Source organism: Ipomoea nil, unplaced genomic scaffold (genome assembly GCF_001879475.1).
Source record: "Ipomoea nil cultivar Tokyo-kokei standard unplaced genomic scaffold, Asagao_1.1 scaffold0268, whole genome shotgun sequence".
In the NCBI taxonomy this organism is placed as follows: Eukaryota; Viridiplantae; Streptophyta; class Magnoliopsida; order Solanales; family Convolvulaceae; genus Ipomoea; species Ipomoea nil.
The window spans coordinates 2,539,816-2,560,211 of NW_017616696.1; the positions used below are offsets into that span (position 1 = coordinate 2,539,816).

Below are 20,396 nucleotides of genomic sequence, written 5' to 3' on the forward strand. Positions count from 1 at the left end.
CACGGCTAAAGGCGACAATGTGTGTATGTGTGTGTGTGTGTGTGTGGGGGGGGGGGGGGGGTGCCCAGGATGATGGAATGTGTGGATTGGATCCCTAATGCGCACATGAAGACTAGGGTCCAACAAGTGAGCTGATTACGCGACTCGTGATTTACCTCTGTAGTGGTTCTAATAGCGGGGTACTGTGGGCTTAGGACTAGTCCGACGAAGTGGAAATCACCTACATATAAAATAAATTATTGTCTTTTTTTTTTTTTTTGCTTTTAATTATCAACTTTATAACTAACAAATTTAGCAGTTGAATTTGAAAATTTATAAATCTTAGTTCTCCAAAGACCACATTTAGTACAATTGAAAACTAAAAGTGACAAAATTTCAAAAGTTAAGTAACGTTAATTTTGGGGAAATCTTAGCTAAGTTGGTCGATAGTTAACTTAGTAACCACAAGATTTCAAGTTCAATTTTTCATGGAAGTTGCCTATTAGCTTTCTTTGTTTGAACAGTCAGCTATGGACAACCTAAGATAGTTTACCTCCTTATAATCCTTTGCCGTTTAGAATTGCAAGGCGGAGGCTGGCTTCATCTAGAGCGTTTATTCGGATAACGGCTGTGAACTTTCTGCACTTATTGGAGTATAATGGCTGTGAACTTTTTGTAAATTAAAGTATCAATTTGGAATTTTTTTTAAAAAAAAAAAACAGTGTAAAGATTTAAAAAAGAATGAAAAATACTTAGTGCCCCTACATTTACTACTCACAAACTTTCTACTCCCTAATCTGACAAGTTTTAATTGGTTTGATTTTTTTTTTTTAATCTTTTTTATTTCATATCTTAACCGGTCACAACTTGCCACATTAGGGTGTGTCAAGTTTGTGAGTGATAGATGTAGGGTAATGAGCATTTAACTCTGACTCACCCTAGGTCTATTTTTTAATTGAGTTTTACTATATGTATTCTCAAATTTTACTTTCTGATGTGACGGACTCTGATAAGTCATTTTTTTTCATGTGCATTCAATACAAGTGTATCAAGATTTTGTGTGTAAGAATAAAAATTAGGAGTATAGAGTCAAAGTATACATAATATTTTCCTTTTAGTTTACGGAACGTAAACCAAAATGGGGAAAATTATGTCGGCCAAACCAAGGATAAGGAAAACGAAAACTAGAACAGTGAATAGGCGCCACAAGTGCACCCGCGTGGGACTGAGAAGTTATCCAGTAATTGTCTAACCAACCTTCCAACAACAATTGACTTTTCTTCTTTTATTTTTTTTTCCCCAATTAAAAGAAAAAGAGTTCGGACAACCGAAAGAGAATCTTTTTATGAAAATTTAGTTGATTTTGATGACGAAATTTGTTGATGAATGTAGACATATGTTCATGTATGGAATATATCCTGTAACTCTGAATGCAATTTGATATACCCTTTATCAACCTAACATCTTCTTCTTCTCTGCATATTTGTGATACACAATTTCTGGTGGAATTCAATTGAGAATGTATGTTTCCTGTCTTTGCATTATCTGTTTCTAATTTCCTTGCATTCGATAAGAAAACTTTTAATTTTTGGGAAATTGATCTTTGTGACCCTTAATTTCAATGCAGAATTGGTGCCGAAGAAATGGATTCATTAGGATTAGGATTGTAGTGCTGTGCATTTAGCCTTTCTGATCTGGATCTTTCATTTCAGAGGCTGAAAAATGTCTGTTCAACAGGACAATACACAGGACAATACAGTGGGCAATACAGAGGGCAATAATGTCTCTGGTAGTTTCTTTTCTTTATTTTATCCAGAAATCAATTAAATTATTCTTTAATTCTGCATTTATTATTGAATTGTTCTTGGGTACTTTTATTTAAAATCTTGCCCTTGCCAAAGTTTCCTAACCCTAGCAACAAGGGAGAGGATTTGGAGGATTTAAAAGAGGAAAAATAAAAGTAATATTTGCTTTGTAATGCATTTACATAATTGGTATGCTTGTGAGATGGTTAATGTGCTTAGAATTGTCACCTCTGTGAGGGAGTAGTCAATTCGTTTAGTTTGTGGCGTATTTCACATTCTTTTAGAGTTTTAGGTGGCAATGATAATCTGTCAAATGCTTGGTATGTGTTTCCTATATTATAATTTGTCCACATGGACTCGTAGAATCATTGGAGTTTTAGTAAATTCGTCGTTCGTTTGATGTTTACTCTATGCCTTTGATTTTTCTTGGATTTTAAATTTGTATATTTTGTTTTCTTTTCGTTTATCTGGTGTGTTTCTTGATCACGGAGATCAAGCTTATTTTTATGAGATGCTTATTAATATAAAAAGCAACCTTATTTTAATCCATTTTGTTAAGGTGCCCGCCTCTATGACCTTCTACAAATGGACACTTCTCCAAGTGATAGTGATCAGATGGAACCGCAAATGCAAGACTATTCTTTGAGTACGTGATTCTTGCTTTCTAATTTTGGGACTAGAATGTTGTTTACGAGTTTCTACTACAGTGTAATTTGTTCATCATCTGCACACTACTCAGTTTCTGATTCGCTCCCTTGTTTCTGCTTAGTGCTTGGATTTGTTGTTATAAGCCTATTGTGCTTGACTGCTTGCCCTTCCTAGCTTATATAATTGGCCAAAGAAACACATTTAAATCGATAAAACTCCTTCCTGAAAATAAGTAATGCATCATTCTCTTTTCTTGTTCTTTATCTCCTCTTATTCAATTTTGCTCAATTTCCCACGTTTGATTCTCTTGCTTCTCTGCCCATGTTATACAAAATAGGCTCCTTTTCAGTGTCTTAATTACTTTGTTTCTGTCAGGTCCTCGATGTAGACTAAAGGCTCTAATGAAAGAGTCTGGCAATCAATTTTGTGCAGATTGTGGATCTCCCGATCCAAAATGGGTGTAAGTGTCAATGCACTTGGTTATGCTGCTTATTTTTGCTTACCCACTAAATCTTGTTACTGAAGTCCATTTTTCACGCCTAGTAACTAAACCATACCTAGAGTAAAGTCCAACTTCGTTTTTATGCCATCTGATTGTCTGGTTTCATACATTCTGTGTAACATGCCTCACTGGTGAACACTGCAAATCATTATTTTACACTTGGGCTGCAAAACAAACACTCGGAGAAAGTGTTGGACAAGAATGTATGAAAATTGCGCCAATGAACAGTTATTTTTGTCTCTTAGTAGTTCCTTGTTATGTTCGTATTTTCATAATGGCACCTTGACTAAGAAGTTACTTGGTCTCTTTATAAGATGGTCTTTTCACCCTGCTTTTATACTGTTACATATATGTTCATTTGATGATTTCCAGGTCTTTAAGTCTTGGAGTGTTTATATGTATCAAGTGCTCGGGTGTACATAGAAGCCTTGGAGTGCATATATCGAAGGTAGGGTACTAATCCTCTTCTTTATTTAGAAGAGGGACGATATCACTTGTAGCCTTTTTGGGCATGCAAGTACCCAAGAACAATGCATTTGATTGCTTCGGGGCCTAGTTTTCCATGGCTTGGACTTGTATCATGGAAATGTTTATAGACTTGAGGTAGAAGTGAAAATTTAGGACGGAAATGAGGGAGAAGTTCGGTAGACAATTTAGTGGAGTGCTAAACTTTAGTTTTTTTGAAGGAAGACAATTGATGAGATAAGCTGCATTTTAATGGCTTCTCCCGTTCGACATGACTAGTAAGCATAAGGGTGTGACTTTGTGAGCATCTTCTACCCCAAGTCTTTAGTTGCATTGTCGGTTTCAATGCTAAATCCAAGAAAAGAATAAGCATTATGACCCATGACCTTTGGTCTGGCTTTGATACCAAATTGAAACATGTGCTCCATCTCAACTAAAAGCTTAAGCTGATAGTTGGATTGCACATTAATGGCTATATGCTCAACACTCCCCTCCCGGAAGTGCAATATTTGATCTCAACGTCTAGTGATTTCATCGTTTGATGAGATAATTTGGTAGTCTTTGTTGCACACATCCAACTGTTATCTCCTATGAGTAACTTTACATCCCGAATTTTTCTCCAGGTGGTTTCAGTGAAATTAGATGAGTGGACACATGAGCAAGTTGATATTTTAACTGAGATGGGCGGAAATAATGTTGCAAACTTGAAGTACGAAGCTGCCTTTCCAGAAAATTATAAAAAGATAAAGCCGGATTCGTCCACCGAAGAGCGCAATGACTTTATCAGGTAATAATATTTCAATCTCATCGTTCATATGTAATATATGTTTCTATGCTGAAAATTTCTCGTAGTCAATGCTCAGGAGAAAATACGAGCTGCAACAGTTTGTGAATTCCGATTTACATTTGATGTGCCCGCTTCCAACAACTTCTTCTAGTTCAACCTCCGAGAAGAAACATTCGGGTGGCCATCGAATCCATGGTCTGGGATTTGCATTTCGCAACAGCTGGAGAAAGAAAGAGTCCGACACCCAGAAGGCGACTAGGAAAAGTAACTCAATGGTATGTTATTATGCTGCAAGGATTTGTGTCTAATGTAGTCAAGGCTTTATAACTAAGATTGTTCGAGGAACATAAAGAAAGTTCATTGATACATTAAATATTACAGAGTTTTATGCTAAAATATTTGATCTAATATCTCAGTTCAATAAAAACAAATGAACAGCTCGATATTATTTTGGGCATTTTTCTATAGGCAGGTATGGTTGAATTCATCGGACTGATCAAAGTGAATGTGGTAAGGGGCACCAACCTAGCTATCCGTGATATGGTATCCAGCGATCCTTATGTTATTCTAACCTTGGGAAACCAGGTAAATCTCTCGGTTGCATTTCATATCAGCGAGAGCTTAAAAGAGCTCTACATTATTGTATTCTTTCAAGTCGTGACATCTTTTTTCCTTGCAGTCAGTGAAGACGCGCGTCATAAAAAACAATTTGAACCCGGTGTGGAACGAGCAACTAATGTTGTCAATTCCAGAGAACGTCCCTCCTCTAAAAGTGGTAGGCTCATTTAATCTAAGAGTTAATTCCACCAGAGGTCCCTTGTCTTTGGTGACAATTTCAAATTTTTAGTCCCAGACTATCGTTTTTGCCATTTAACATTCCAGACTATTATTTTTTGGACACTTTTAGCCCTTCTCATGATTTTTCCTATTTTTAGTAAGGGTATTTTTGTCTTTTCATATTTTTCTTGTGTTATTTTTTGAGTTTCAACCTGTTTAATTGGTTTAGGACTTTACTAAAAACCGGTTGAAAAATATGGTTACTAAAAATCAGAGGTTACCTAAAGTTTTAAACCGATTAAATCAGTTGAAACCGAAAAAATAACAAAAGAAAAATATGAAAAGACAAATATGCCCTTACTAAAAGTAGGAAAAGTCATGAAAAGGACTAAAAATGTCCAAAAAAACAATAGTCTGGGATGTTAAATGGCGAAAACGATAGGCTGTGACTAAATTTGGAATTGCCACGAAAGACAAGGGATCTCTGGTGGAATTAACTCTTTAATCTATAATATCCTGCGATTTTTCATCTTTTTGAAATAGATTAGATAGGGTGCTGTGGAACTGAACTGTACTTCAAGTCACCAACTAGTGTTGAAATGATTTTGCAGCATGTGTTTGACAAGGATACATTTACGACAGATGATTTTATGGGGGAGGCGGAGATCGACATCCAACCTCTCCTCGTGGCTGCGAGAGCATCTGAGAATTCCACCAAGAACGATCCGGTGCAGCAGCAGCCCCGGACACCAAAGAAAGCGGAAACAGAAAACGCCATGCCCCCGCCCCTGCCCCTGCCCCCGCCCCCACTTCCACCAGATGGCACTATAAACCTCGCAGAAGGTACAGTGAGGCAGGAAATAGTCTTAAAGCTGCAGAATGTTGAGAGGGGAGTGTTGGAGGTTGAGCTTGAATGTGTGTCTCTCTCACAATAGTTCACAAAGTTAAACTGAAAACAAAATCCATTTGCATTTGCACTACAGATATCATATGATAGCTTATTTTGCTTCAGAAACAGTTTGGGAAAATTTTTGCAGCCTCTGCTGAGTTAGTTGTTGCTTCTAAGCTGCAATTAATCTCAGAGATACTGGGGGGATACCTTTGACCTAGAAACAGTGTGCAATATAATGATGTTTGTTTGATGGATGGAGGGGATCCATTTTTAGATTTTCTATGTAAATTAAATAAATTCATTAGTTAATGCAATTACTAACAACTCCTTGTGAATGTACTGGTAATATTTTCTTTGGATTCATTTTTAAATGTAATTTTAGTCCTTTAGTTGTATGTAAATACTTATATAGACTATTATGCAAATACTATTCATATTTTATATCAAAAAAAAAATAGTAAGCTTGATCTTTAGTACGATTATATTTGATTGACTTACTTTTTATCAAACAATAAAGTTACTGTTGTAAATAGATTTATGGTGGACATTAATAATAGCTTTGTAACGTCTGTAACGGATGTAATTATTCTCTATTATTATCATGGTTGCAGTAAGCGCTAGGCGCTAGTCGGGCGCCCGGACAGCGCCTAGGCGGAATCTAGGCGGGCGCCAAAAAAACAGTGGTAGACTTGCAATTTCACAATTTTAATGAGGTTATTTTCAACATTTAATCAAATAACACATCCAAATAAATGAATTTAATGATAATTCTTAAGTCATAACATCAAAACAATGGTTTTTTTTTTTAAAAAAAACATTAAAACAATATTAAAAATTAAAAATACTCAAATACTTCAATCATCCAAAGATTCAAAGTATCAAACTAGTCTACGAGTGTATATATGTCATTATATATATGTATGCGCGCGTGCACACACACACACACACACACACACACACACACACACACACACACACACACACACACACACACACACACACATATATATATATATATATATATATATATATATATATATATATATATATAATAGGCCGAGCCGATTGGGTTAACTCAACCGAAATGGACGAGTTAACTCGACTAACTTAGACGCTAGGCGGCCAAATCGGCCGAGTTAGGCGCTAGGCGGCCAAATCGGCCGAGTTAGGCACTAGGCGGGCGCCTAGGGGGGAAATCGTCACGGTTTAGAGGCACCTAGCGCCTAGGCGGGCGCCTAGACCGATTTTTACAACCCTGATTATTATATCTCTTCATTGTATCTTGTATATATAGATCACTGTACTATGATGAAGATAAGGAATAAGATGATCCTGACCTTTCCCTCTCCACTCTCTGTCTTTTTCTGTTTAACAGTTACAATATAAATCCATAATAATTAGGATTGGAAATTAGTCATTATTATTGTGAAATTAGACGAATCCCGGGGCATAGAGCCCGTCGCAACGCACAACGCCTGTGTGGTCGGGCCCTCATTATATTCCGCGGATCAGCCTTTACTCACATCTGAGTCAATTTGGGCCAATCTGGTTTCACCCTGTCGTGAGCCAATTTGGTTTCGCCCTGTCCAAAACTAACGACAGGCTCCACATCTGAAAGCGGCAACAGCTCCCTACCAGTTGTGCCCTTTGAATGCAACCAGTTGTGCCCTTTGAATCGCAGGCTCTCCAAACTCGGATCGGTGTGCCTAATTCGGCCAGACCCTAGCATCTAACACAGAACAACCCTTAACGCTATTCAACCATATGGCTGCCCACATAATAAATATTTTATATTATATGTACAAAAAAAAAAGATATGTTTGCAAAGATATCCTTACCTACTTTGTTGTAGGTAGAGAAAAAAACCTAGTCTTTCAACCACCAGAAGTGGGTTGTTGAGAGGGATTGTACTAAATACTAATACAAGTTATTGTCGCCACGCCACTCTCCGATTCACCCCTTTCAATCTACCAAATTCAATTCAAAGGTCTGCGCAGACACATTCTCTTCGACGACGGTTCTCTCCGTCGTCTCTCACCGCCTCTGGTCCGCCCTCGCCGTCAGACCTCACTTCATCGACTCAGCGGCTCTGCGGGCCTCACCTCAGCCCGTCTCTGCTTCACTGAGTCAGTCAGTGTGACTCTAAGGTTCAAAGTAAGTTTTCATTTTTTACTTTATAGAAAAAGGAAAATCTAGTAACTTGCTGCTCTGGTTGGTTTGTCGAGGATCATTAATTTATCTAAACTGCTACTGCTCCAAAACCTAATCCCTGCATTTTTCGATCTTGATCAATTGTTGATGAGCTTATTTTATTTTATTTTTATGTTTCAATTTGTATCGTTTGTTTGTTGATTTTTAAATTTGTTCTTGTGTTAAGCTGTTAACTAAATCTAATTTGCGTCTCATCATTTAGTGCTTATTATTGGCTAGAGTCATAATTCAGTTTACATCATCAGAGCTTGAATGCCAGCATGGTAATAACATAACAATAGGTGAAGAAACATTTGGCCTATACGAATTATTAGGATTGCATAAAAAATAGTTTTAGTTGTTTACCTTTTATTTTTACATATTAAAATTAATAAAAGGGATTAACAACCCTAAGTTCTCCAGCTCCTAGAAATATTCTTCTTCCCCAGATTGCACGGTATAAAGCTCCATAAGAGATCTAAGAAATGGTTAATCTTCACCCAATTCAAGCCAACGACCGTCCTCACAATACTCTGCCACTTTCAGCATTATTGATTGTTGCAAGAACAAATTTTGTAGTACTGGTTGTGGTATGATGACTTATTTATAGTGTTGAAGTAGGTGTAGATGTTCTAAATATTGATTTTGAATTTTAAATTCATCTCCAATCAATTAATGTTAGTCTTGGAGATGGTAAAAGTCATTTGCACTTCAAAACATGTGAGTTTTGATATTTGTAAGTATTCTTTGTTTTTTGCAGTAAATGTAAACACAATAATTGCACAATTAATGTCTTACAAATTTATCAAAACTACGTCCGGGAAAAGATCTGGCTTTATTATAGATAGGATTAGATAGGATAGGATATTTGGGCGGGAAAATGCTTCTTTCTCTTTTTGACAGAACATTTTGTTTTTATATATGTATAGATAGATTGATTTTCTTTTGTATGTATTCTGTTGCTGAAAGTATTATAGTATTATACTGATTATAATATGCATATATAATATATATTTTATATTATATGTACATACAACATAAAATAATGTGTTAAAATAACTTTTTTTAGTAATTTAATTGTTTATAACATTATCAAAATGTTGATTATTTTTATTGAAATTAGTAATTAAATAAGATGATGTTTGCAAAGATATCCTTACCTACTTTTTGTTGGTAGAGATAAAACGAGTCCACCTGCTCAACCAGAAGTGGGTTGTTGAGAGGGATTGTACTAATACAAGTTCTTGTCGCCACGCTACTCTCTGATTCACCCCTTTCAAGCTACCCACCTACCAAATTCAATTGAAAGGTCTCAAGCTCTGTGCAGTGGGAGGATATGGCACACATGATGCAGGGTCTGCGTTTGAATCCCACCAATCTATCCAAACCTCAGACCCCTCTGCCTTCGCGGTCGCTTTTGTTGGGGTCGAGCAGCCTGAAGAAATCAGCTGTTTCTGTTAAGTTCTTGAAGAGTAATAAAGATTCGATTTTTACTGCCACCCGGTTGCCGTTACAGGTCAGGGCATCGGTGGCCACCACCAAAAAGCCATCGAAGGCGCCGGAGGAGATTGTGCTGCAGCCCATCAAAGAGATCTCCGGCACCGTCAAGTTGCCTGGCTCTAAATCCCTCTCCAATCGCATTCTCCTCCTTGCTGCTCTTTCTCAGGTATACCTACTGCTTCCAGCCCCCCCCCCCCCCCCCCCCCCACCCCCCCCCACCCCCCCTTCTCTCTCTCTCTCATCCTATATATACAGTTGATATATGCACGCATAATTCTTTTAACTTCACTATATATGAGGTCTTGTTTAGGAGGATTCTGAGGTTTCAATTGGGTTGCATTAGTTGAAAGGTTTCAGCTTTTTGCTGGATGTCTTGTTTAAGAGGATTCTGAGGTTTCTATTGGGCTGTATTAGTTGAAAGATTTCAGCTTTATAATAGTAGTTTTAGCAATCACAAAGAGATTTTTGAATTTCACACTGTAAACATCATAGGATCAGACATGGCTGTTTTTCCTAGGGGTATAAGGTTGTTTGATCAGACATGATGCATTTACTGTTATTACCTATCAGTGATCATTAAAGATTATGCTTTCAATACATTTACTGTTATTACCTATCAGTGATCATTAAAGATTATGCTTTCATTCTTTGTTCTGTTCTATATGCTTTTCCATTAATTTACCTTGTGCATTATTGTCTGATTCTGCATAATGAACTCAGGGAACAACTGTGATAGACAATTTACTAAGCAGTGATGATATTCATTATATGCTCGGTGCTTTGAGAACACTTGGTCTTCGTGTTGAAGAAGATAGCGCAATCCAGCGAGCAACTATAGAAGGTTCGGGTGGTCTCTTCCCTGCCAGTAAGGAATCCACAGATGAAATTCAACTTTTCCTTGGAAATGCTGGAACAGCAATGCGACCATTGACTGCTGCAGTTGTTGCTGCCGGTGGAAATGCAAGGTTTTAAAACATTCTTCCTCTCGTGTATATTCGATCTTGATTGAAGCAATATAGTTTAGATTTTAGAATGTGCTCTTTTAGAGTTTTGCATGGTTGATTGCTCAAGGGTTGCTATCGTAAAATTTGGCATTGTTAATAGAACAATTTTCTTCATTAGCATTGGGTCTTATCTGATTGCTAATTCTTTTGGTCTACTTATTATCATTAGGTACGTCCTTGATGGAGTTCCTAGGATGAGAGAGAGACCAATTGGTGATCTTGTTGAAGGTCTAAAGCAGCTTGGAGCAGATGTTGATTGTTTCCTTGGGACAAACTGTCCCCCGGTTCGTGTAATTGGAAAGGGTGGCCTTCCAGGAGGGACGGTGAGACTTATGTTCCATTATAATATAATTTCGGTCTATATAAGGAACGTGTCCTTAATTATCCTTGCATTAGACTGCATAATCTGCCACTATAATTGTAGCCCAGAACTTGTAAGTTGTCTAATTCCGACTAATCCTATGGCCTTTGTTAACAGGTGAAACTCTCAGGATCAGTTAGCAGCCAATATTTGACTGCTCTGCTGATGGCCGCTCCCCTGGCTTTAGGAGATGTGACAATTGAAATCGTTGATAAACTAATTTCTGTTCCTTACGTTGAAATGACTATTAAGTTGATGGAGCGGTTTGGGGTCAGTGTAGAGCATAGTGACAGCTGGGACAGGTTCTTGATCCGCGGAGGTCAGAAATACAAGTAAGTTTTGCGTTACTGCTGATAGTTACAACTTCATTTTTCAAATTTGAAATTTACGATGTACGAAACTTTTCATCGTCAGGTCTCCCGGTAATGCTTTCGTGGAAGGTGATGCTTCGAGTGCGAGTTATTTCTTAGCCGGTGCAGCTGTTACTGGGGGTACTGTTACCGTTGAAGGTTGTGGAACAAGCAGTTTACAGGTATAGCTATTCGCTAACCATTATGATATGATGATATTGAAATGATTTATGTACGTTATGCTTTGTTCTCTTTCTATTCTCGAGAGAATTGAATCAGTTTATATTTGTTTTTCTTTTCATTTAGGGGGATGTTAAGTTTGCTGAGGTTCTCGAGAAGATGGGAGCCGAAGTTTCCTGGACAGAGAACAGTGTTACCGTGAAAGGACCACCACGTGCCCCTTCGGGAAGAAAACACTTACGTGCCATTGATGTCAACATGAACAAAATGCCAGATGTTGCCATGACTCTTGCTGTAGTTGCGCTATTTGCTGACGGTCCGACAGCCATAAGAGACGGTATGTAATCTTCTGATATGATACATACAGATATATTAGGTAGGTAATATTCCGTGAACTTCTAATGAAAGTGGAACTTAATGCGATTTAACTTGCTCGAATTCCATGTATATTTATGTTTACGCTGTTCTTACTTCACTACATACGGTTATCTGCCTGATTTCAGAAGTTCATAATCTTGTTTCTTTCATCGTTCATAGTTGCGAGCTGGAGAGTTAAGGAAACCGAGCGGATGATTGCTGTATGCACTGAACTTAGAAAGGTCGACTTCCAATCCTAGTTATGTTTGTTCTGTTATTCCTTCTTCTTTTTGTTGAGCATATAACCATTAATGTGCAATCCAACTATTAGCTTAAGATTTTAGTTGAGATGGAGCACATGCTTCAATTTGGTATCAGAGCCAGACCAAAGGTTATGGGTTCAAATCTCTACGTCACCCGATAAGCGACTACGTGCTTCAATTCTTTTTGTGTTTCTTACACGTGCAATTTGGTTGGAATCCAGCTGGGAGCGACAGTCGAGGAAGGGCCAGACTACTGTATAATCACGCCACCCGAGAGACTAAACGTGACAGAAATCGACACGTACGACGATCACAGAATGGCCATGGCGTTTTCTCTTGCTGCTTGTGCAGAGGTACCAGTCACCATTAAAGATCCTGGTTGTACCCGCAAGACTTTCCCAGATTATTTCGAGGTCCTTCAGAAGTTCTCCAAGCATTAAAGGTTTCCTTTTCATCGATTTTGGAAGGTAGAGAACGGTGTTAGTTGAAAGAGTTACTCGGAACTACCATGTTCCTCTTAGTTATGGTTAAACATCAAGAATGTGTACTGTGTTCTTTATTCATGTTTCCAGATCTGTTATAACTGGTCTGAACAAAGACCATTTTGAATCTCAATATTGTATTTGGAGTTATGGTTCTTGTATTATACTGATTGAATGGAAAGTTAATCTTAGTGTGAGTAGTTCAAATTTACACACTTCTTTGATTTGGTCATCATCTTCAACCTCTCACTCACACACACACTCACTCTCTCACTTTCGGGACCAAATTAGTAATTTTGCTATAGTCAAGTGACCATTTCAGTAATTAACTTTCGGAGAAAAGAGTGCAAGTGATGACCGAAATGGTTCCTTCACTATAGCAAAATTATCAATTTGGTCCCGAGTTAGCAGATGTCTAACGGTTAGGATCATTTTGGGTAAAAAAAGCATAGTTAGGAACTAAATTGAGAAATTTTGAAAGTCGAGGACCAGATTGGTAAAATCCTTATAATCGAGGGACTAAATCGGTAATTAACTTCATTTTTTTTTATTGATTTTGATAAGAGGTTTACAGCTTTTGGCCAAAGGTTTATAGGATTAAAGGAGTCAATTGTATAAGTTTTACAAGTTAATGGTTTCAATTGTAGATTTTATAGTACGATGATATTTTTTTTATTTTTTTTTGGGGAGAATGTATGGATGGATAATATCCCTATTTGGTTGTGTGTTTGTTATATGTTCAAGTGTTATGGAAAAAGATTGTGAGTTGCAATTTTTATTGGGTTTCATATTATAACACTAAATGTTGAGTCATGTCTAAGGTAAATTGTGACAAAAATTAGAAAGATTATTTAAAAGTTGTCTTCATGCTTTGCCAACATTAATTGATGTGAATATTGGAAGTTTTAACATCTTTAAATCTCGACATTTCTTCATATTTACTTCTTTGTTATGTTCTCATAACCCCCATTATGAGGCATGAGAAATACTATGTTATGCTAATCAACATTTTATTTATTTTACCCTATTTGCATATTAATTTTTATAAATAACCAAGTTTTAATATAAAATGACAAGATGTTAATTTTTACTAGTTAATTAAAAATAACATCTAAACAAGATATTTATATTGTGTTAGCTGATTTGATCAACTGATTGCATTAGTTGGTTATAAAAAGATGGTTGATAAATTAGCTTTTTACTATTACCTGGTTGCATGTAAAATGACTAATAAGGACACATTTGACCAATTGATTTTATTAGTTGGTTATAAGAAAGATAGTTGGTAAATTAACTTTTTACTATTAGCTGGTAGGACATTATTATTATTATTTTTATTTTATTTATTTTATTTTATTATTATTATTATTGTTATTGTTATTGTTATTGTTATTATTATTGTTATTGTTGATAGTACTAATTCCCGGTTGTACTCGTAGAGTATGCAGGATGTGTACCGTATGTATACGTGTGTGTATGAAATGAATGTAGAATGTGTATGAACGATGAGGTTTTTTATTCAAAGTGTTCTTTGTATGCCTTCTAGAGAGATGAAGGAGGATCTTGTAGAGAGAGAGGGTGGAAATGGGAAAAAGCTCCTAACTTGAAAGGCTAAAGGCCCTTTTATAGGTCAAAGGTTTGGGCGGGTTTGAGCCGCTACTTTTGACCTTGACCCACTGACTATGACCATAACCTGAACCATTTGATCCCGACCCAAACAGGAGCACGGAGTGTACGGGGAGCTTGACCCCGGGGTATATTCCCCATCAATTGTTATTATTATTATTATTAAAAGAGTGAATTTGAAATCATAACAAATTATTGAGGCCAAAATATAATTATACAAAATATGACAAATAAAAAGCAAATGCCCTACGAGCATCCTCATCCGTTCTTGATTTTTCACGATTTTTGGAGTGTCATTAGGAAAGAGATATGAGGGCAAGAAAAAAGGGGGAAAAAAAAAGGCCGACAACAAATTAAAAAAAAAAAAAAAACTGAAAAAGTGTATAAAAACGCGCCTAGTAGGCGCGTGCATACTTGTTGCACTCCTTGCGCTTCACGCCCGGAAATTCCTCTGTTGTTTTCTCTTTTCTCTCACATGGCAGGCCCCACAAAAAATACATTTTGCAGGAAAAAAAAAACCCTCCCAAAAACCATCTTCCCATTTGTTATTTTTTTTTTCCTGTGCAAAAACTCCAAGAAATGCATTGGTGATTTGGTGTAGATGCTCTAATTAAACTTGCATTCCACTTCCCTTTACCTCCATTTGCGGCGAGAGCAACTCACAGCGGTGGAAATGGAGCATCATCAACGACAGTGATTTGGGAGTTCGAAATTGAGGGATGGTGAGAATCCGAAGAAAGAAGAAAAGATATTCGAGTTTGTTGTAGAAAATCTTAGTACACAAATTACGTTATTATTATTATTTTTTGTTCGGTTTTCTGTGTATCTCCGTGGCTTTCATTGCTCGATTTTGCAGTAGAACACCTCAGTACCTACAAAAATTGCATATTCTTCTAGCGTTTTTTCCACTTTTGGTCCTATGACTTTAGTGTCTCCGTCAATTTAGGTTCACAACTTTCATTCCTGACATAAGTAGTGCTTGACTTTGATTTTTTTTACATTTTTAGTCCTTCCGGTCATCTGAGCGGCGAGTTTCAATCGTAAATAATGAATTGCCTTGTATATTTAGATTTTAGAAGGGTAAATAAGTCTTTCACCATTAATTAAACAATAAATAAAAGAAAAATGAAAAATTAAAGTCATCCGCTCATCTTCTTCTTCCACCTTTGTCCATTTTACTTTCTGGGAGAAATCATCTGTAATAGCTAATAGTAGCAAGATCATACTCCAAGCAATCCTCAGTTGAGAATCCAGACACATCTACATGAAAGATGGAGAACAGATTGTAAATCTCAAAAAGCTTAAATGGTAGGTGAATGTTGTATCACAAACAAGTATAGAACTAACTTAACCTGTTTGCTTTGTTGTAGTAATTTGTTTCTTGGCTTTTGTAGTTCTCACAAAACAGAAGATTGCAATGAAGAGTATAATCCCAACAACGACAGGAACTACAATGGCAATTATCACTTCTGAAGATGAATTTCCACTGTTTCCTGCATCAACAGAGATAGACTACAGTACTGATCGAATTGGTGTTGAAAGGATGAATCCATCACAACCTTAACATAAACTAATTCTTAAATTCTTAAAACAGAGAAAATACCCAAAACATCAGATTACAGATATATATGAACCAAGAAAACTTTACCTTCACCGGTGGGAGGAGGAGGAGGGATTGGAGGCGGAGGCGCAGAGGCGGCTGTGTTATTATAGAAAGGGTACTTCTCATACCTAATATTACAGTCTGGGGTGATAGTTCTAGCACCCACTGCCGGAGTTTCCAGTTGTTGGATACTGCTTCTTAGGCATGTCCGGCAATCCAAGTCGGAATGATCCGGCCGGCACAGCCCAAGCCTGTAGATACTCTCAGATGCAGATACGGTGAGAAGAAGATGAGATGTTGATTTTAATTTTTCTTTTTTCTTTTGTTTATTGTTTAATTGATGGTAAAAGACTTATTTATCCTTCTAAAATTTAAATGTACAAGGCAATTCATTAATTCTGATTGAAACTTGCAGCTCAGATGGCCGGAAGGACTAAAAATGGAAAAAAAATCAAAGTCAAGCACTACTTACGTCAGGAATGAAAGTTATGAACCTAAATTGACAGAGACACTAAAGTCATAGGACCAAAAGTGGAAAAAACTCTATTCTTCTATTTCATTTTTGGGTTTGAATCTCGGTGTTTTGTGCTTATGCCGCTCGATTTTGTAATAGAAATCTCAATACAAAAATGATTTTCATGTCTTTTGTTTTGAGTTTGATTTTCTATGTTATTTGGGCTTCCACGGCTTAATCTTTGTCGTAGAAACTAGAAAATATATGTAAAAATGTTTTTTCTTCACTCTTGTTTTTTAGATAGATTTTCATGGCATTTTGTGGTGAATCTACAATGGGGGCAGATTAGTCTTAAAAATAAAAAGATAAAAAAGGTGAATGAAAATACTGCTCAAAGTAGCATTTCTAATTTCAGCTGTTTGGGACAATCAACTCAAAGAAAAAACTATTTTACCAAACACCCATTTTAACTGATTGATTAAGTCAAACAGCCAAACTTAATCAAATAAGCTGAAAAATAACTGATTAGCCACTATCCAAAGACCCTCATATATTTGCTTTGGTCGCATGCATTTACAAGGTTGTTCATGGAGTCAAAGACTACTAAACTTAGCTTGATAATGGCCCTGTTTGGTAAAAAGTTGGCCTATAGGTCAATTTTGGCTTATTTGATCACTATTAATTGTTTAATTTAGTTAAAATATCAATATAAATGTTTGGTTAATTAGCTTTTTGCAACTCTAAAATGCTAAAATTGAAAAAGCTACCCCAAACAACTTTTTCAATTAGCTTTTTGAGAAAAGAAATTATACCAAACAGCTAACAACTAACAGCTAATTTACCAAACACTTTTTTACAATCATCTAATGTTATCAACTATTTATACCCTCTAATTAACACAATCAGCTAATAACTAACAGCTATCAGATAACAGCCAATATGGCATGTACTCATGAATGAACCCTATCATATATTAACTACTCTCGGGATAGTTATGCTGTGGGCTCGTGCCCAGCGTGCATCATGGGCACGGTAACGGTGCCGTCAAGCACCGTTATCTTCCTCCTTTTTTTTTTTTTTTTTTTTTTTTAAATTTAATTTCAGACCGCTTCGTTATAGGAGCATATATTCACAGCTTTGTGTTCATAATTTCATAACTGTACATTCATAATTCCATAACTGTACATTCATAATTCTATAACTGTACATTCATAATTCCATAACTGTACATTCATAATTCAATAACTGTAAATTCATAATTTTCGAAGCTCTATGTTCATAATTGTAAGTTCATAATTCCATAACTATACATTCATAATTCTATAACTGTACATTCATAATGTCATAACTGTATATTCATAATTTCATAACGAATATGCCGTTAATGGCGTTTCGAACAAATTTTTTTTTATAGTTAAAACAGCGGAAAACGACGCCGTTTTAGCACCGTGCGCATAGCATAATTTGCCCTACTCTCAACATGAATGATATTCAAGCCCAATAAGAGTTTACGAAACACAACAATCATCACATATTTCTAAGATATGCATGTATAAACCTATAGTTGAGACAAACATACATATCCTTCATTCTAATATCAAAGTCGACCCAATACACAATCGTTATACCTTGCACCACTGTGCACATAGCACTGTGCGTTCCGTACCTCCCAAAACGACGTCGTTTTGGTAAGTTATGTAGGGAGTTAACGTGATTATGTGTATTTGTTTATACAATTATGTGTATTTTGTTTATACAATTATGTGTATTCTAGTATAAAATTATGTACATTTTTTAACATGAATTTTTTTAAAAAGAAAACTAACCGCCAACACAGGGTAGCGAAAATTTCAAAAAAAAAAAAAAACTAAAACGATGTCGTTTTGCATCAGGGCGCACAATGCACTGCGCACCTGGTGCACGATATAAATTTCCCCCTATACAAGAGGACAAATTATACCATGGACCAAGGTCCACCTTGCATTGTGGACTTAATCCAAAATGACTACATTCAAATTATGTGTTTGCAGTTAACATATTAAGTGCATGTAAATAAATTGAAGTCGTATAATATGTTAACTACAAACACATAATATGTTAACGGCAAACACATAATATATTAACTGCATATTATGTGCTTGCAGTTAATATATTATGCACATGTAGTTAACAACTGGCCAAATATTTCCTTAAGAACTCGAATTGTGTAATTAAACCCCTAGCCCCAACCCTCATGTCTTCAAACACAAATACATCAATTCTCACACACACACACACACACACATATATATATATATATATATATATATATATATATATATATATATAGCTCAATCTCTACCACTTTATATTATAGACATCATTCCAAAAGTAGTCAAATAATGTTTTTCATTGTGTAAAAGATTGACAATCTGGAAAAAAATTGGCTTTCTGATCTGGCCAGGCTTCAAATATAATATATAATGCTCTGCCGAGCCGGAATATGGGGGGCAATTGGGGTTGGGAATTAACCTTTGGGGAACAATAATGCATGCAACTCGATCAAACTAATAATTGGGAATAGTAATAATATAATTTATTATGAGTCGCAGCAAATAGGACAACGAACCAAGCCGTTTTCATTGCACTCCGGGCATTTCCTGAGCAGGCCTTGGTCCTCGTCGAACAGTTTCCGGCTGCCGTCGCAGTTGCAGCAAGGGATGAAGCGCACGTCGCCGCAGCATTGACACACGTACCCGGGCGGCCGCGTAAGGAGCCCTCTCAGCAATCGGACAAGCTCCCCTGTCTCGTTCAATTGCTTGATCACTTCCGCGCCGCCGATGTGCTTGCCCTTGATGAAGATCTGCGGCAGCGTCGGATTCTTCTCCCCCAGCACGTTCTGCAGCTCCTTCTTGTACGCTTTGTCCATTGAAATGTCCCTCTCGTCCAGATTCACTCTGAAACCCTTCACGATCATCCGCGCCGTGTAGCAGTCCTCGAACGTCCTCCGGATTCCGCGGAGGCTGGTGAAGTAGATCACGACTCTGTCCTCCGTCCCCGGTAACCGCCACGGCGAATCCAACAGATCGGAATTCAAGGATTTGCTGGATCGGGGCGGGGTTTTCACCGGGGACCAAGGAGACGGCAGGGATCGCGAATTGGGCGACCCGCTAGGGGTCCGAGGCTCGAATATGGAGCGAAGCCTCCGGACATTATTGCCCTTGTAAGAACTATTCGCCATGGATATCACCTGGAAACCTTGCACCTTTTTAAATATGAATGAGGCCTTTTGGGGGGATTCAGACAGATCGCAGCCTCCGAACCTTGCACCTTCGTTTCCTTTTCTTATTGTGCTCACAGGCGATCCATCTTCCCTACTGGCCATCAAATATGGAACACAGAATTATCGAAAATTCCAGATCCGATCTTTCCCTTTTTCTTTTATAAACAATTGCGGAATCAAGATCCAAACGATCTATAGATTTTCCGGCGAACCTCCGGGAGTTTTTCTTCAATTTTTTTTTTTTTTTGGATTTTCTATAATTCTATGTTGGTAATTTGATGGCCGGTAAAAGGAGGATGGATCAATACACTCCTAGAAAACGTACTGTAAAATCGGTAAGAATACATTGTGGGGCGACCATTTTTGGCCGTTAAAACTGAATCTTTGTTTACCCGCGTTTTTTTCAAACAACGTAGCGGTGCTACTTTACTCGCCTAGTGTTGAAGCGGACGGGGTTTGAATAAATAAATCGTGAAACAATTGGAACAATTTGAGTCTCTCATTTTTTATTGGTTTATATTATAATCATTCCTTGTTCAATAATATAAATCGGGGTATGAGTTGATTCAATGCCATTTTTTTTTATGCATGCATTACGTATCACTAACTTATGTCCAATTAATTTTAAACCATGCATAAAGCTTTTTTTTTTTTTTTTTTTTTTAATGTATTAAGTATTCCTAACTTACGTCGAATTAATTCAAAGTCGTAAAATCCCTGTTAATAAATCGTGAGTCACTAAATCAGTTCTCACAATTGTTGGAGAAAATCGTGAGTTGATCCGTCAGTTCTCAGATTCTTACCTTTGTGTAAAGGGACCAACGACCTTGTGGTCTAGTGACATGTCTCCCAAATGGGAGGTCATGCATTCGCCCCTAATAGAGGCGATATTGACTCTTTGTACTTCAG

At 36.9% G+C, this 20,396-nt stretch overlaps 3 protein-coding genes and 2 long non-coding RNA genes across 8 annotated transcripts; 2 read left to right on the plus strand and 3 right to left on the minus strand.

Annotated features, from left to right (window-relative positions):
• Positions 1-1,207: 1,207 nt before the first annotated feature.
• On the plus strand, positions 1,208-6,194 carry LOC109148187 (probable ADP-ribosylation factor GTPase-activating protein AGD11). Of its 4 annotated transcripts, none has more exons than XM_019296053.1 (10): positions 1,208-1,500; positions 1,607-1,768; positions 2,344-2,430; positions 2,808-2,892; positions 3,307-3,382; positions 4,023-4,186; positions 4,263-4,461; positions 4,655-4,771; positions 4,866-4,961; positions 5,606-5,889. In XM_019296053.1, exons 2-10 carry the CDS (start codon positions 1,702-1,704, stop codon positions 5,792-5,794), a joined length of 1,080 nt encoding a protein of 359 aa, XP_019151598.1. In that variant the 5' UTR covers positions 1,208-1,500; positions 1,607-1,701; the 3' UTR covers positions 5,795-5,889. The 4 variants fall into 4 exon arrangements, with proteins under 4 accessions (XP_019151598.1, XP_019151580.1, XP_019151589.1 ...); XM_019296035.1 differs by having other exon boundaries at positions 1,209-1,500; positions 5,575-6,194; XM_019296044.1 differs by lacking the exon at positions 1,208-1,500 and having other exon boundaries at positions 1,606-1,768; positions 5,575-6,194.
• On the minus strand, positions 3,618-4,014 carry LOC109148242. Its single transcript, XR_002048775.1, has 2 exons — positions 3,885-4,014; positions 3,618-3,785 (listed from the first exon to the last, which is right to left on the minus strand). It is a non-coding gene; the product is annotated as an uncharacterized LOC109148242 (long non-coding RNA).
• A 1,502-nt stretch (positions 6,195-7,696) lies between the features above and the next one.
• LOC109148248 (3-phosphoshikimate 1-carboxyvinyltransferase 2-like) lies at positions 7,697-12,742 on the plus strand. The gene is made up of 9 exons (XM_019296127.1): positions 7,697-8,009; positions 9,223-9,711; positions 10,266-10,510; positions 10,719-10,872; positions 11,028-11,242; positions 11,325-11,442; positions 11,567-11,777; positions 11,978-12,039; positions 12,282-12,742. The coding sequence occupies exons 2-9, from the start codon at positions 9,382-9,384 to the stop codon at positions 12,498-12,500; spliced, it is 1,554 nt and encodes a 517-aa protein (XP_019151672.1). The 5' UTR covers positions 7,697-8,009; positions 9,223-9,381; the 3' UTR covers positions 12,501-12,742.
• Positions 12,743-15,269: 2,527 nt separating this feature from the next.
• On the minus strand, positions 15,270-16,021 carry LOC109153707. The gene is made up of 3 exons (XR_002049565.1): positions 15,817-16,021; positions 15,521-15,661; positions 15,270-15,428 (listed from the first exon to the last, which is right to left on the minus strand). It is a non-coding gene; the product is annotated as an uncharacterized LOC109153707 (long non-coding RNA).
• A 2,602-nt stretch (positions 16,022-18,623) lies between these two features.
• LOC109153465 (uncharacterized protein At5g39865-like) lies at positions 18,624-20,034 on the minus strand. The gene has a single exon (XM_019301337.1). It carries the CDS (start codon positions 19,587-19,589, stop codon positions 18,804-18,806), a length of 786 nt encoding a protein of 261 aa, XP_019156882.1. The 5' UTR covers positions 19,590-20,034; the 3' UTR covers positions 18,624-18,803.
• Between the last annotated feature and the right edge of the window lie 362 nt (positions 20,035-20,396).

Excerpts from the sequence above, each read along its gene's own strand:
- LOC109153465 (XM_019301337.1), bottom strand. The coding sequence starts at position 19,589 with ATGGCCAGTAGGGAAGATGGATCGCCTGTGAGCACAATAAGAAAAGGA.
- LOC109148187 (XM_019296035.1), top strand. The coding sequence starts at position 1,702 with ATGTCTGTTCAACAGGACAATACACAGGACAATACAGTGGGCAATACA. Across the intron at positions 4,462-4,654 it reads CTAGGAAAAGTAACTCAATG|GCAGGTATGGTTGAATTCAT; the intron begins GTATGTTATTAT and ends ATTTTTCTATAG. Across the intron at positions 4,962-5,574 it reads ACGTCCCTCCTCTAAAAGTG|CATGTGTTTGACAAGGATAC; the intron begins GTAGGCTCATTT and ends ATGATTTTGCAG.
- LOC109148248 (XM_019296127.1), top strand. The coding sequence starts at position 9,382 with ATGGCACACATGATGCAGGGTCTGCGTTTGAATCCCACCAATCTATCC. Across the intron at positions 10,873-11,027 it reads GTGGCCTTCCAGGAGGGACG|GTGAAACTCTCAGGATCAGT; the intron begins GTGAGACTTATG and ends CTTTGTTAACAG. Across the intron at positions 11,243-11,324 it reads CGCGGAGGTCAGAAATACAA|GTCTCCCGGTAATGCTTTCG; the intron begins GTAAGTTTTGCG and ends TTTCATCGTCAG.